At 34.8% G+C, this 13,331-nt stretch overlaps 1 protein-coding gene across 6 annotated transcripts in view; it reads left to right on the top strand.

Moving 5' to 3' along the window:
- Nucleotides 1-12,587, top strand: part of Snx13 (sorting nexin 13) — a 122,583-nt gene extending 109,996 nt beyond the window's left edge. For 5 of the 6 annotated variants that reach the window (XM_042695793.1, XM_042695792.1, XM_042695791.1 and 2 more), the window contains 4 exons: nt 2,719-2,864; nt 3,467-3,535; nt 6,847-6,959; nt 9,097-12,587. In XM_042695793.1, the coding sequence (XP_042551727.1) occupies nt 2,719-2,864; nt 3,467-3,535; nt 6,847-6,959; nt 9,097-9,344 (576 nt within the window). In that variant the 3' untranslated portion in view covers nt 9,345-12,587. The other variant, XM_042695794.1, reaches the window with a different exon arrangement.
- The last annotated feature ends 744 nt before the right edge of the window (nt 12,588-13,331 follow it).

The following is a 13,331-nucleotide window of genomic DNA, read 5'->3' as shown; positions in this document are numbered from 1 at the left end:
TTTTAGTATGCCTTTGTAATGAAATGAGTCCTCCTTCCCCTCTTCTTTAAGCTGTAAGCTCCCAGTTTGGGTGATCAAAAGTGCACTCAAGAAAATATTTAAAGTATGGTATGAAGATGTGTAGCTTGTGCTTTTATGAACACTTAAATTACAGCATTAATAAGGAAATAATTGCAAAGAGTATCTTAGTAAAGCATACAATTCCACTTACCTTACATTCATTTTTATGTCATTAATTAAATACTCCCACAATACAAGCATATAGTTTTAAGTAGTTTAAAAACTTAAAGAAAATTGTAGTACTTTAGTGAAATGTGCTTTTTATAATAGTAATTTACTTGTGTATTGGGTCAGATTTCAGCTCCTTTTTCCTGAAATATGTCAGATATATTCAAATTATTAAATAAAATCCATTATTCAATGTTATATTTTAATTGTAGATATTAAGAATATTTTATTCTTTTTTTCCATTTCCTTCTTTAATAAAGCATTAAAAATTTGGATTTTTCCTTTTTGAGACTACCATCCATCACCAAAACATATTTCCTTGTAGAAAAATAAAATGATGGAAGATATCAATATTATAGCTTTTACTTACATTACTAATTACAAAGGAAGTGTGAAGTGGAGTTTTCATGAGTTCTTATCTGACCAATGCAGATTTTCTCTATAGACCTGGCTATAAATAGCCAGCAATACCCATGCCACAACTTGAATGCTGTGCTGCCGTAAGTTTCTTCACCATCATAAATTCTGTCCCTACAGAGTCATATGGCATGAGAAAAATATAGAAACATCCTTTTATAAAAGAAAATAATTTTCTTCTAATAGTTAAAGGAGTTGCCATTCAGTAGAGCAGTTTATGACTGTCGTGTCTCTTGATCAGTGTTACCCCTTTTAACATTCTCGTCCAACCCTCCCTCCTTACCCTTTCCCACATTTAAAATTTTTTTATTCTTATAAAAAATGCACAGTAAAGCGCAGAGGATGTATTATTTACATCAGCAAACCAATACATAGTTCAGCATCTCTAAAAGGAGAGCAAAGTCATTTTTTCCTAGATTGTCATGAGCTCATATTTTTGTAAAAGATAACTGCAGAGGCTGGGTAGGTGGCTCAGTGGTAGAGAACTTGCCTTGAATGCATGATGCCCTGAGTTCAATTGCTCAGCACAACATGAGCAGAAAAAGCCGGAAGTGGTGCTGTAGCTCAAGTGGTAGAGCACTAGCCTTGAGCTGCAGAGCCCAGGGACAGGGCCCAGGCCTAGAGTTCAGGCCCCACGACTGACCAAAACAAAAAAAAAGATAACTGCAATTTTAGTTTTTAGTCATTACTGTAGGTTTGTAAAATACTGTATTCTAATAGAGTTATTAGAAATATTTTTTCTAAATTAGAAATGCCATTCTGAAGATCATAATGCAATATTTTAAAAATCTTTTTAAAATATAATTTTAGTATCGTTATTAAGATATTGTACAGAGGGGTTACCATTTCATAAGTCAGATGATTAGTACATTTCTTTTTTTAAATGCGTTTTTATTGTAAAAATAGTGTATAGAGGGGTTACAGTTACATGAGTAAGGTAATGAGTACATTTCCTATTGAGCGTTGTTACCTCCTCCTTTGTTTTTTCCCCTACTATCCCTTCCCTTCCTATGTCCCCAACTCCTCCTTCCTCCCCCCCACAAGTTGTAAAGTTCATTTTCAACATAGTGTCTTATACATCTCATTGTTACAATGGGTCAACCTGTATCCCTATTTAAGCATTTTGGTTTCTTCCCTTTCCCTCCCCAAATTAGAAAAGTGTATATACAAGATGCAGGGCACCACAATCAAATATAGTGAAAATATGGGTTATGCCATGGGAGAAGAACATACAAAAGAAACAAAAAAAAAAATCACATAGTACATTATAAGTACGTTAAAAACAATAGCAAGAAAGGAAAAAACCACTTGTGTCCATGTCTTAGGGTTCATTTCACTTAACATCATCTTTTATGATCATATATACATAGCTTTGACTTTTTTTTTTTGACAGTGTCATCCTTTCCTTTGCTTTCCCTCATTTTTCCCCTCCTGTCCACAAGTTGCATAGTTCATTTTTCACATTTTACTATGATGGTATTTGTTCACCATTTCTCCCTCCCTTTCTGTGTCTTCCTCTTTATGTTCTCCCTAAAAAGACAAAAAAGAGAAAAGAAAACAAAAGCACCCAACACAAAAACAAACACCACTACCATCACCACCATCAACAAAAACCCATGTTTCCATTTCCTGAAATTCATTTCAATAAATAGTATTTTAAGTGTTCATAGGAATTATATGCCTTTGGTTTACTTCCCTAAGAGTATCCTCTTTTAGTCTCTGTGCAAATGTCTAGAGTCCAGTATGAGTTAGCCAGTTGTATTTTGGATCTAGCTTGCATATATGAGAGAAAAACATGCACCATTTGGATCTCTGAGCTTGGCTTATCTCATTTAACATGATTTGTTCTAGGTCCATTCATTTCCCTACAAATGACATAATATTCTTTCTAAAGGATTAGTAAAATTCCATTGTGTGTATATACCACGTTTTTATATCCTCATCTATTGTAGAGCATCTGGGCTGTTTCAGTAACTTGCCTATGGTAAAACACAACAGTTTTATAAAAGTAACCATTCATAGTAAATAGCTACCTCCAATAAATTTATTTTCTTTCTTTCCTTATTTTGTCAGGTGGACGACAATATTCCACTTAGGGTCATGCTGCTTCTAATGGATGAAGTATTTGACTTAAAAGAGAGAAATCAGTGGTTGCGAAGAAATATCAAAAACCTACTCCAGCAGCTTATTAGAGCCACCTATGGTGACACGATTAATAGGTACCACTTTTTCTTCATTGTTTTTTCTTGCATGGAGTTTGATTAGCTTTTAACTTTTACTTCACGAAGTCTATTACTCAACCTTTATAGATAGACTTTCTTGTCTGGTCTATTTTTTTTTCTTTTCCAGTGTTGAGGTTTGAACTAAGCTCTATCATTTGATTCACATTTCTAGCTTCTTTTATATCGTTTATTTTCAATAAGCAAGGGTCTTGCTTTCTACATTGCTCTGCTCAGGTTGTAATCCTCCTACTTGTCTTTTTCTGCATCACTGGGGATGCTGAAAACATGCTACTGAGCCCATCATTTGTGCTTCCCCCTGTATGTGGAACAACAAGTGCACACAACTGGGCCCAGTTATTAAATGAGATGGAGTCATTATTATTTAATCTGGAAACTGATTTCCCCAATTCTAGCTCCCAAGTAGCTTAAGATGCCAAGCTTGAGCCACCTTGAGTCTTGGCCTATGGGCCTTTTAAGATCCTTAAAGAAATCTCTTGCTCTCAGAAGTAGCATATACCCTCTTGCTCCATGAAAGTCCTGTTTATTTTACTCACTTTATACTATTTTAAGCTTTTTCATTTAACTTTCTTTACTTTTAGAAAAATAGTTGACCATGTCGATTGGATGACTTCACCAGAACAAGTAGCCGATTCAGTGAAACGTTTCAGGTATATCTTAAGACCCAGTCACTTCTTTCAGGTAGTACAGAGTTTAGCATTGTTTTAACTAATTAACTTTCACTACTTTTGTTTCTTTCCTGGACATAAAGTTGGTTTTAGTTATCATTTCTGAGCAAAGACTTAGAAATTAGGATAAACATTTTTCCTAGGGACCTGTTAATCTTTGTTTTTTAAAACCAGAATAGGGGCTGGGGAGGTGTCTCAGTGGTAGAGTGCTTGCCTTGCATGCATGAGGCCCTGGGTTCAATTCCTCAGCTCCACATGAGCAGAAAAAGCCAGAAATGGCGCTGTGGCTCAAGTGGTAGCTCACTAGCCTTGAACTGAAGAGCTGAGGGATAAGTCCCCAGGCCCAGAGTTCAGCCCCATGACCAACAACAACAACAAAAACAGAATAGGATAAGTGTGAAAGATAAATGCTTAAGATAGGCTACATTTTATCGAAATGCTAAGTTAATTAAAATATTAACAAGAAATAGCATGGTCATAAATTAAGTGGCTAGTTTGAGGGATTTGTATTTCTCAGTTATATTTACTAATTTTGATTTTAAGTGGTGTTTTAGAACTTTATGTGTATATGTCACAATAGTATTATTAATAATTAAATTTGAACTTTTGAAAATGATATACATTAAGCAGTATTGATACATTAATTCATATGGTCATGCTGCTAAAGTATTAGGACTGTCCTCTGTGCCCAGCACTCTGCAGAGAGATAAAATATGTTGCCTCCAAAAAAGCACAGACAATAGGGAGGGAAGTAAACTTTCTTTATAAAAGTGAAGATAAACAGTAAGTGAAAACTCACGAGATCATGTATTAGAAGGTAGGGAAAGAAAGCAAAAAGCAAGCTGTTAGTATTGAACAATAGCTATGTATTTATATATACTTTCTGACTTTATCCTGTTTTATAAAGTAGTTGTTTTTTCCTCTTATTTCATAATGAGTAAGTTGAAGATTAAAAAGGAAAGTAGTTTTCCCATAATATCTCATGATGAAAAGAGAAGAGTTTTTTTTGTACTCTAAAGTGTAGTTTCTCCCTCTGTATCCATACTGTTTCTAAAAGTTCATCTTCATACCCCCACATATTTAGCATATATAAATGATGTTCTCCAGTACTGGAGTTTCAATTCAGGGCTTTGTGATTCATAGGCAAGTGCTCTACCACTTGATCTCCAGACCTTTTGTTTTCATTGTTTTTCAGGTAGGTCAGACCATGATCCTTTTACCTATACTTTTCATGTACTGGGATTACAGGAATATACCAGCACACCCTGCTTGTTATTTAAGTTAGAATGTTGTAACCTTTTTCCTGGATTGTTATTGGACTTCCTATCTCTACCCCTGAAGTAGCTGGATTTACACATTAGCCAATGCTTAACCACTAGCCAACACTCAGTTATGAATGATTTTCTTCCTTAGTTCCCAGCTTTAGTTATACATTTGAATCAGCTGGAGAACTGTAACAGTGCCTGGATTCCTTCTCTACAGATACATGTCTTAGTCAGGTAGGAAGCCTGGGCAATTAAGAGATATAAAAATTCCCAGTGTTTTTAGTGCAAGATTGAGATTGATTGCTTGGGAATCTCCCTTTCTCAGAACAGTTTTACCCAGATGGAAGCAAAGATGCTGTGCTCAGTTCTTGCCTTTGTGCTACACATAGCGGACAGGAATCAAGCATCCTGTGAAAGTAAAGGAGAATGGATTATATGCATAAAGACCATTGTACTTAATTCATGTGTAAGAATTTGTCCTGTTGGCTTAGTTACAAGAGAAGTAGAATGGCACAACTAAGAGGTAGGGTCACAGAATGGGATGAAGTCAACAGTCGCCATTTTTTAGTTTTAATAGTTACAATATGTTAGTTCTTCTGTTATTTCATTTGTTGTCTTTATTAATGTTTGTACTCTATTGGACAGGTGTAATCTGTTATTTTTCCTGTATATATTCTTTTTTTTTTTTTTTTAATTTTATTTTATTTTATTTGAGAACATACTGTACCAGAGGGGTTACAATTACATGGTCAGGATAATGCATACATTTCTTACCAAGCATTGCAGCCTCCTCCTTTGTTTACCCTTCACCTCCCTTCCCAGCCTCCCCCCTCCCCCCCACCCAATCATACCCTCCCTCCCCCCCCTCCGACATTGTAAAGCTGGTTTTGACATGACATTTTGTACTTCTCATTGTTGCAACAGGTCCACCTGAATCCTTAAACGACTTGTTTGTCCCCATCTCCTCCACATGTTATACTGACATCAAATATAGTGAAAGCAGGGGTTACACTGTGGGGGAGGGACATACAAAGCAACCAAGAAATAATCTTATAAATGCGTTAGAAACACATGCATGAAAGAAACAAAAACATTAAAATACATATTTGAGGGTTCGTTTTCCTAACATCACATTATCTGACTTTTTCCGCTTGACTCATACCTGTACTAGATATTGCAAATAAGGGAAACCATGGGACCTATGTTTCTTTGGGCTTGGCTTACTTCACTTAATATAATTTTTTCCAAGCCTTTCCATTTCCTAACAAATGGGGCAATGTCATTCTTTCTGATGGAGGCATAGAATTCCATTGTGTATCTTGATCCATTCATCTACTGAGGGGCATCTGGGTTGGTTCCATATCTTAGCTATGGTAAATAATGCTGCAATAAACATAGTTGTGCTGGTAGCTTTAGTGTGGTCTTTTTTGTAAACATTAGGGTAAATGCCCAAAAGTGGGATTGCTGGGTCATAGGGGAGCTCTATGTGGAGTCTTTTGAGGAACCTCCATACTACTTTCCAAAGTGGTTGAACAAGTTTACATTCCCACCAACAATGAAGTAAGGTTCCTTTCTGTCCACATCCCCTCCAGCATCTGTTGTTGTTAGAGTTCTTGATTTTTGCTGTTCTAACTGGAGTGAGGTGATATCTCAATGTTGTTTTGATTTGCATTTCTTTTATGGCTAGGGATGTTGAACATTTCTTCATGTGTCTATTGGCCATCCTTCTTTCTTCTTCAGAGAAGCTTCTCTTTAAGTCTTTCGCCCACTTACTTATTGGGCAGTTGTTTCTTTGAGGATTTGTTGTTGGGTGGTTTAATTTTTTGAGTTCCAAGTATTATTCTTTTATATCTAAAATCAAATCATGTACTTAGTTGATGTTTATTGAATTATGCCTATGTAAAATTTTAGAAATACTTGTTTTTCTGTTTATATTTGTGTTTTCCATAGAAATTTGGGATAATTTTATCAACTTGTATCATTAGAAAGTGAAAATGCTTACAAAATTTATTCAATCTTCTTAAATAGAGATGCATTTTGGCCAAATGGCATTTTAGCAGAGACTGTTCCATGCAGAGATAAAGCTATTCGAATGAGAACAAGAATTGCAGGAAAAACTAAATTACTTGCCATCATGCCAGGTGAGTGGATATATTTGGTTAAAGCTCATTAATTTGTGGTTCTTTCAAATTCATGAAGATAACTACTATTTTCATGGCTGACTATATACTAGACAAACTTTCTTAACTAATCTTTGTGACAGTCAAATTAAGTGACTGTTAGCACAGTTTTGTGTATAAGGAAGCAGAAGCTGGAAGTAACCATCCCAAGATTGATAGCTGCTAAGGAACAGTATTCTGCCTTTTGTTTGAGTGACTAGAAAGCTTATTCTTTTGATTACTTCCTTTTGTTGCTTTCACACATTTTGGGAATTAAGTTATTAAATAAAGAAAATAGGAGCTGGTGGCTCATGCCTATAATCCCACCTGTTTAGGAGGCTGAGATCTGAGGATCGTGATTCAAAGCTAGCTCTTATCTCCAGTTAGCTACCAAAAAAGCAGGAAGTGGAATAGTAGCTCAATGAGTAGTGTTCTAGCCTTGAGCAAAAAAGCTCAAGAATAGCACCCAGGCTCTGAGTTCAAGCCCTAGGACCAGCACACACAAAAAGAAAATACAAAGTAGATATAAAATACCATTAAATATCAATATCTACTTACAGAACAAGAGTCCATTTACATTTGTAATGGTTATATTTCTGTTAATTAAGTTAGAGATCTGACAGATGATTGTACTGGTGGTATAAAGCAAGAAAAATAACATTGGAAAAAGAACTTAAATAGCCGTATTATTTACTATTACAATAAATCAGATTATGCTATAAGAATTAAGTTAAATAGCTGAACGATATCTTACTTCATTTAGCAAATATTTATTGAAAATTTATCATATATCGGACACTTTTTTAGCATATTTCTTTGTCTTCTTGAAGTTTATATTTGGTAAGGAAATACAAACAAAACAAGTAAGTAAAGCATAGCCTATGTCAAATAGTGGTAAGTGCCAGGAAAGGAAGAGGCGCAATGTCAGGTGAGTTGCAGTTGGATAAAGCGTAGCCAGGGAGCACCTCACTAAGAAGATGACACTGTTGTGAACATGTGAAGGAAATGAGGATACATATCATACTATGATTTATATACTAATCTCTTCCCTGCTTTTTTTTGTAAATTTGCAAGTTTCCTTTAAATTGTATTGTATACATATTTATATATAGACTTTTAGGAAGTTATGTATTTTAATGCATCAACATGGCTCTTACTAGAGTGTTGATGATGAATATTTCTAGAATGATCATCTGTAGTGGTCCACCATCTCAGAACCTATACTAACTTGATGCTGTCTGTGGCCAACTTGTCTGTGTCATAGTCATAGCATATTTACTACTTCATTCTTTTCTCTGTTCTCTATTACAGAAATTCTAAAGTGTAGCCAAATTTTCCTACCTTTATATTTAAATACATTGCTTATGCATTTATGGCTCATTTGTCTGTTGATGACTAATCATCTCTTAGTACCAATCACTATAGTAGAAAAGTCCACTACAGTTTTCATTTCCATGAAGGGAACGTTTCATCATATCTCACTATAAATGTTGTGATACCTCTGTGTGTGTGTGTGTGTGTGTGTGCGTGCGTGTGTATATGTATGTGTATGTGTATGTGTGTGTGGTGGTAAGTTGAAGAGTCTCACAGTCTTTCTTGACCCAAGTGACTTTAAACCAGTATCCTCAGATCCTGAGTAGCTAGAAGCAAGTTTACAGACATGAGCCACTGGCACCTGGCAAGTTCTTACACACACATGTGTGTGTGTGTGTGTGTGTTTATGTGTGTATGTATGTATAGATGTATGTATTTATGTATGTGCATGCTGGTCCTGAGGTTTGAACTCAGGGCCTGCCACTGTCCCTGAACTTTTGTGCTCAAGGCTAGCACTTTACCACTTTGAGACACAGCTGATTTCCAACTGGTCAGGATTGTGACTGTAATTTGGAATCTCTGAGTCTGGATGTTAACTCTGCTGTGTAACATCAATTTTCATTGCCTGTTCTATAAGTCTTTGGTACGTGCATGTATGCAATGTAGACAGGCATATATTTTAAGTGTCAGTTATAAAACATAGGTAAAACTCATTAACTGGATGCCTGTTATTTATCAGTTAACTCTTCTGTGTAGTTTCTTTTATCTGAGTGATGAATTATGTGTATTTTTCCCCTCCATTTAGATGAACTGAAGCACATTATTGGAGCTGAGACAACACGGAAAGGTATTCTTCGTGTTTTTGAAATGTTTCAGCACAACCAATTAAATAGGAGAATGGTGTATGTCTTCTTGGAAGGCTTTTTAGAAACCTTATTTCCACAGTATAAATTTCGTGAACTTTTCAACAAACTGCATTCACGATCAAAGCAGATGCAAAAATACAAACAGAAACTTCAACCTACTCAAGCGCCTTCTTTACAGAAAAGGTGACACTCCAATCTATGAAGTTGGTGTTCATTGTGTCAAGGATTTATGGTATGGACAGTCGATCTTCTGGGGGCCTAACTCATACTGTTGTGTTTGCACCAGTCTTTTAGTGTCTCCGAATAGATTATTAATACATCCATAAGCCTCTTGTTCATCTCCTTTTCATCTATAATTCAGCCACCACCAAGAGAAGTTTCTGTCTTAAATGATTTGGTGCAGAATTTGCAACATTGAGAGGATATTGCCCCCATCTCATGCAAGAATGGAGTTGGTCTCTTCTGTTTGAAATTAATCAGCATTCTCAAGCAGTGACAAAGTGCCAGAATGTATATATGAGAGCCAAGGAAAGCACAAAATCATGGTCCAGATTGACTAATTTGTTTAATAGTTGGAGACTGTGCAGTGTACATTTTGGAAAGATGTTTTTCCTAATGAGTTTTTAGGTATACATCAGCATTTTGATATTGTGTGGATTAGCCAGGTGAATGGGACAACGGTTTCAGGTCTGGAAAAAGTGAAAGAATGCCAGTAAAGTAAGAAATATTACAGTTTTGTGACATAACACTATAATATAAAACCAACCAAAATCAGAATTTGGTTAGATTTATTATTCATTGACATAAAGCAAATTTTTGATTGATTCTTATGTGCTGTAAGGGCTCTGTTTTGTTCTTATGGTTATTGTTTTATTTTAGCATTCTGTTTGCAAAAGGAAGCAAATGGTAACCCTCATTTATGGTTCAAAATTATTAGTTTTGTCTTTTAACAGATAACTGATTATACAGAAGCAGAATTTATTGGAAGAACTGCCAAGTGCATTCTGCCCTAAAAGAAATAGAAATTGAAGGAAAACATATCTCAACTGAAAGTTACCATATGATATTTTTAAGTTATATGATCTAGACATGCCTTAGGTAACTACAAAAATAGCAAATCAGAGGATTAATGAGCTTGTTAGTCATATGTAAACATACAGATTCCTAATTCTATTATGTGTACATATATAAAATCAATAATGAAAACAGAACTGTACTATTTTTAAAATATGCTTTTATTTATATTTCACATAATGTAAATTCTAAATAAAGCTAGTATGTAAAACCCCTTGGTGTATACATTTAAGTCCCTGAGATAATTTTCTACCAACAATGAACAAGATACCTTTTCCAGTTTTAAAGCCTCTCCATTTCCTAGTTTTCCCTTTATTTTGTTCATCTTGAAAGTCTTCATATCTCTTGTATGCAGGGCTTCTAGAGAGTTTAAAATATTTCCATTTACTAAGAGTTTGGATGTATCAGCGTTTTTGTTCTAAACTATTTAACACTAAAACCTTAAAATAGTGAAGCTATTTATCAGACCACTGAGCCAGTATCCTGGTGTTAAAAGAGCGTTGGGTGCTTAAGATAAAGGGACAGAGAATTGGTATCCCAGTTATTTGGGAGCTTTTAAGAGTAGAACAAGATAATAGTGTCTTGTTTTCACGTAGATGTTATTTACAAAGTGAAGCCTGTTAACAGATAAAGCCTTCCTTTAAACTTTATAATAATTATATTTATTAATAATGCTGTGTGCATACTTACAGTATGCAGATATTCAGCATGTGTTGCATGTTGAGAATTACATAAGTAAAATTCCTTTCATTGCAACTTGCAAGTGAGTAAAGGTTCTAGAGGCTCTGGTGGAAGAAAAATGTGTCTTCTGCCCCAGTGTTATCCCCTGCCTCAGCTCCTCTCTGTGCTTTAAAAGTGGGATATGTGTAACATGTCTATATGAAGCATCAACATGGCCGTAAGTGCAATGATTGTCAGATATACCCCTGCCCATTTCAAATATATTTTTGACATGAATAAATCTAAGAGTATGTATAAAAAAGAATTCATGCAAGAGCCTAGAGTGTACATGTGAAAAAGCATTTCTGTATAATGTGAAAAAAAAACAAAAACAAAAAAAATGGCTGTCAACCAGGGAAAGAAAAGTCATGAAAGGCTGCAAATTTTCCTCGAGCCCTGCAAGATAACTGCACTCATACCAAAAACTGTTTGAGTAAATGGGTTTTTAAAGTAATTTTTGTTTAAAAGAGTTTATATTTCAAAAGCAGAAGTGTCAAAATGGTAGTCTATATTATCAGTGGTGCACCTTCTCTATGCACATCTGTGTTTTACATCAGAGAGAGCCGTGGTCGTGCTCAAATAGAGTTACTTTTTGAATGACTTGGTTAAACTCTGTAAAATATTTAACCCATTAGTCAAGTACAGTGTACTATGGTTAATATGCATTTGTTGCATATGTAGATACATTCATGAAGAGGCTTTATGTCTTCTGATAGTTGATTTTTGAATGTGATTTCAGTCAGTGGTGCCTTTAGGCAAAAACCATCAAAATTAATCATTTTTTTCTTTGGTTTTTTTTTTTTTTTTCAGGTAACGTACATACTACTAGAAACCATAGTTTGTTCACCTAAGAATTGATTGTATAATTTAAATATAGCACTTAGATGAACATTTCCTATCATTAGGGTGTTCCAAATAGTTGCTGAAAACAATTGTGCCATTGACCAATGGATGCACTCGGTTAGCCTTAATTTTTTTAAAGAAACAAAAATAAAAACATTTAAGACTTTGTTAAATATTTCAGTTTGCTCATTATAAGTAAGTTTGTGCTGCTGGTGTTGGGGCAAAAATAAAACAGAAAAACAGTTAAGTGCTACCAGGAGTGTACCAATTTTTCTAAAATAAGAACAAATAAAAATTTCACAATCTAAAATTTTAATTTTGTGCAATATTTTCTTTTAATGCATGTGTATTTCAGTAATTGTAAAATAAATGAATTTTTAATGTTTTAGAGATGTAGTTTAAAACTGTCTTCTTAACCCAACAACTTACATTCCGTTGTTTCTGTGTCCTCTTATTTAAGGACTTGTTTTAAAAGTCTTCTGCCCACTCCTTGTAAAGTTCTTTTATTAGTAGTAAGTTTTGCTTATGGGAGTATGGCTCCTGTATTACAAGGGAAAATTGATAATGAGCACATTTTAGGATTATAATTGTTAAAAAGATACCTTGTGCATATCATTGTACAGTAAGTGTCAACTGTGTGCCTAACTGTTCTATCAATGCTTTCCTTCTTTAACAAAGAAGATACAATCACAATGTCATTTATTTTTATTAACTACAAAGAAGGTTAAAATTTTTTATTTGGTTTGCGTTATGTTCTGTCCAATAGAAAATACTAATAAAGTATTAACAAACATCTTTGTTGAGTTTGTTTAGTAATATATTTTAGTTTTACTCTAAAAATTCTTGCTCAATCATCTTATTTTTAGAATCTGCATGTATTTGAGTTTTGTTTTAGGAACTACGTAATTCAATTTCCAGGATAATAGATGTGCTATTCAGTGATTATTCAAGCTCACTGAATTTAATTTTGCCTTTTTGGTGGCAAACCAAATACTACCACATTGGCAAACTTCACATTTCCCTTTCATAGAATTATAAAGTCATTTTCCCACTGATAGGTCTGTAATTAGGTAATCCATTAACAATTGTTACTTGGTGTCATTTTAAATTTGTATCTAGCTTATACTTTACACAGTTTCTGTTCTCAAAGGCAGTAGACTGCATGCAGCAATGTAGTAATGCCTAGTTGGTTGTAATATTTGTGCTTCCTTGGAGCTGTGTCCACAGACTTCTCAGACACCAGAAGTGATAACTGCTGTCTTAACAGGGACACATGTAATATTTCTTCAAATGATACTGCAAAATATTAGTCCCTTTAAGATGTTCCTGGGTGAAAATCTTTACGGTTTTACATAACTCAGGCAGAGCTGCCTATCCACAGTACTAGCCAGTATCCCTTCAGTATTTGAATGGAAGCTGGATGCCAGTGGCTCACACCTGTAATCCTAGCTATTCAGGAGGCTGAGATCTGAGGATCACGATTCAAAGCCAGCCCAGCCAGGAAAGTCCGTGAGATTCTTACCTCCAATTAACCACC

Source organism: Dipodomys spectabilis, unplaced genomic scaffold (assembly GCF_019054845.1).
Source record: "Dipodomys spectabilis isolate Male_0828 unplaced genomic scaffold, ASM1905484v1 ptg000190l, whole genome shotgun sequence".
Classification (NCBI taxonomy): Eukaryota; Metazoa; Chordata; class Mammalia; order Rodentia; family Heteromyidae; genus Dipodomys; species Dipodomys spectabilis.
Note: the sequence above shows the minus strand (reverse complement) of the source record. Positions and strands in the feature narration are given on the sequence as shown.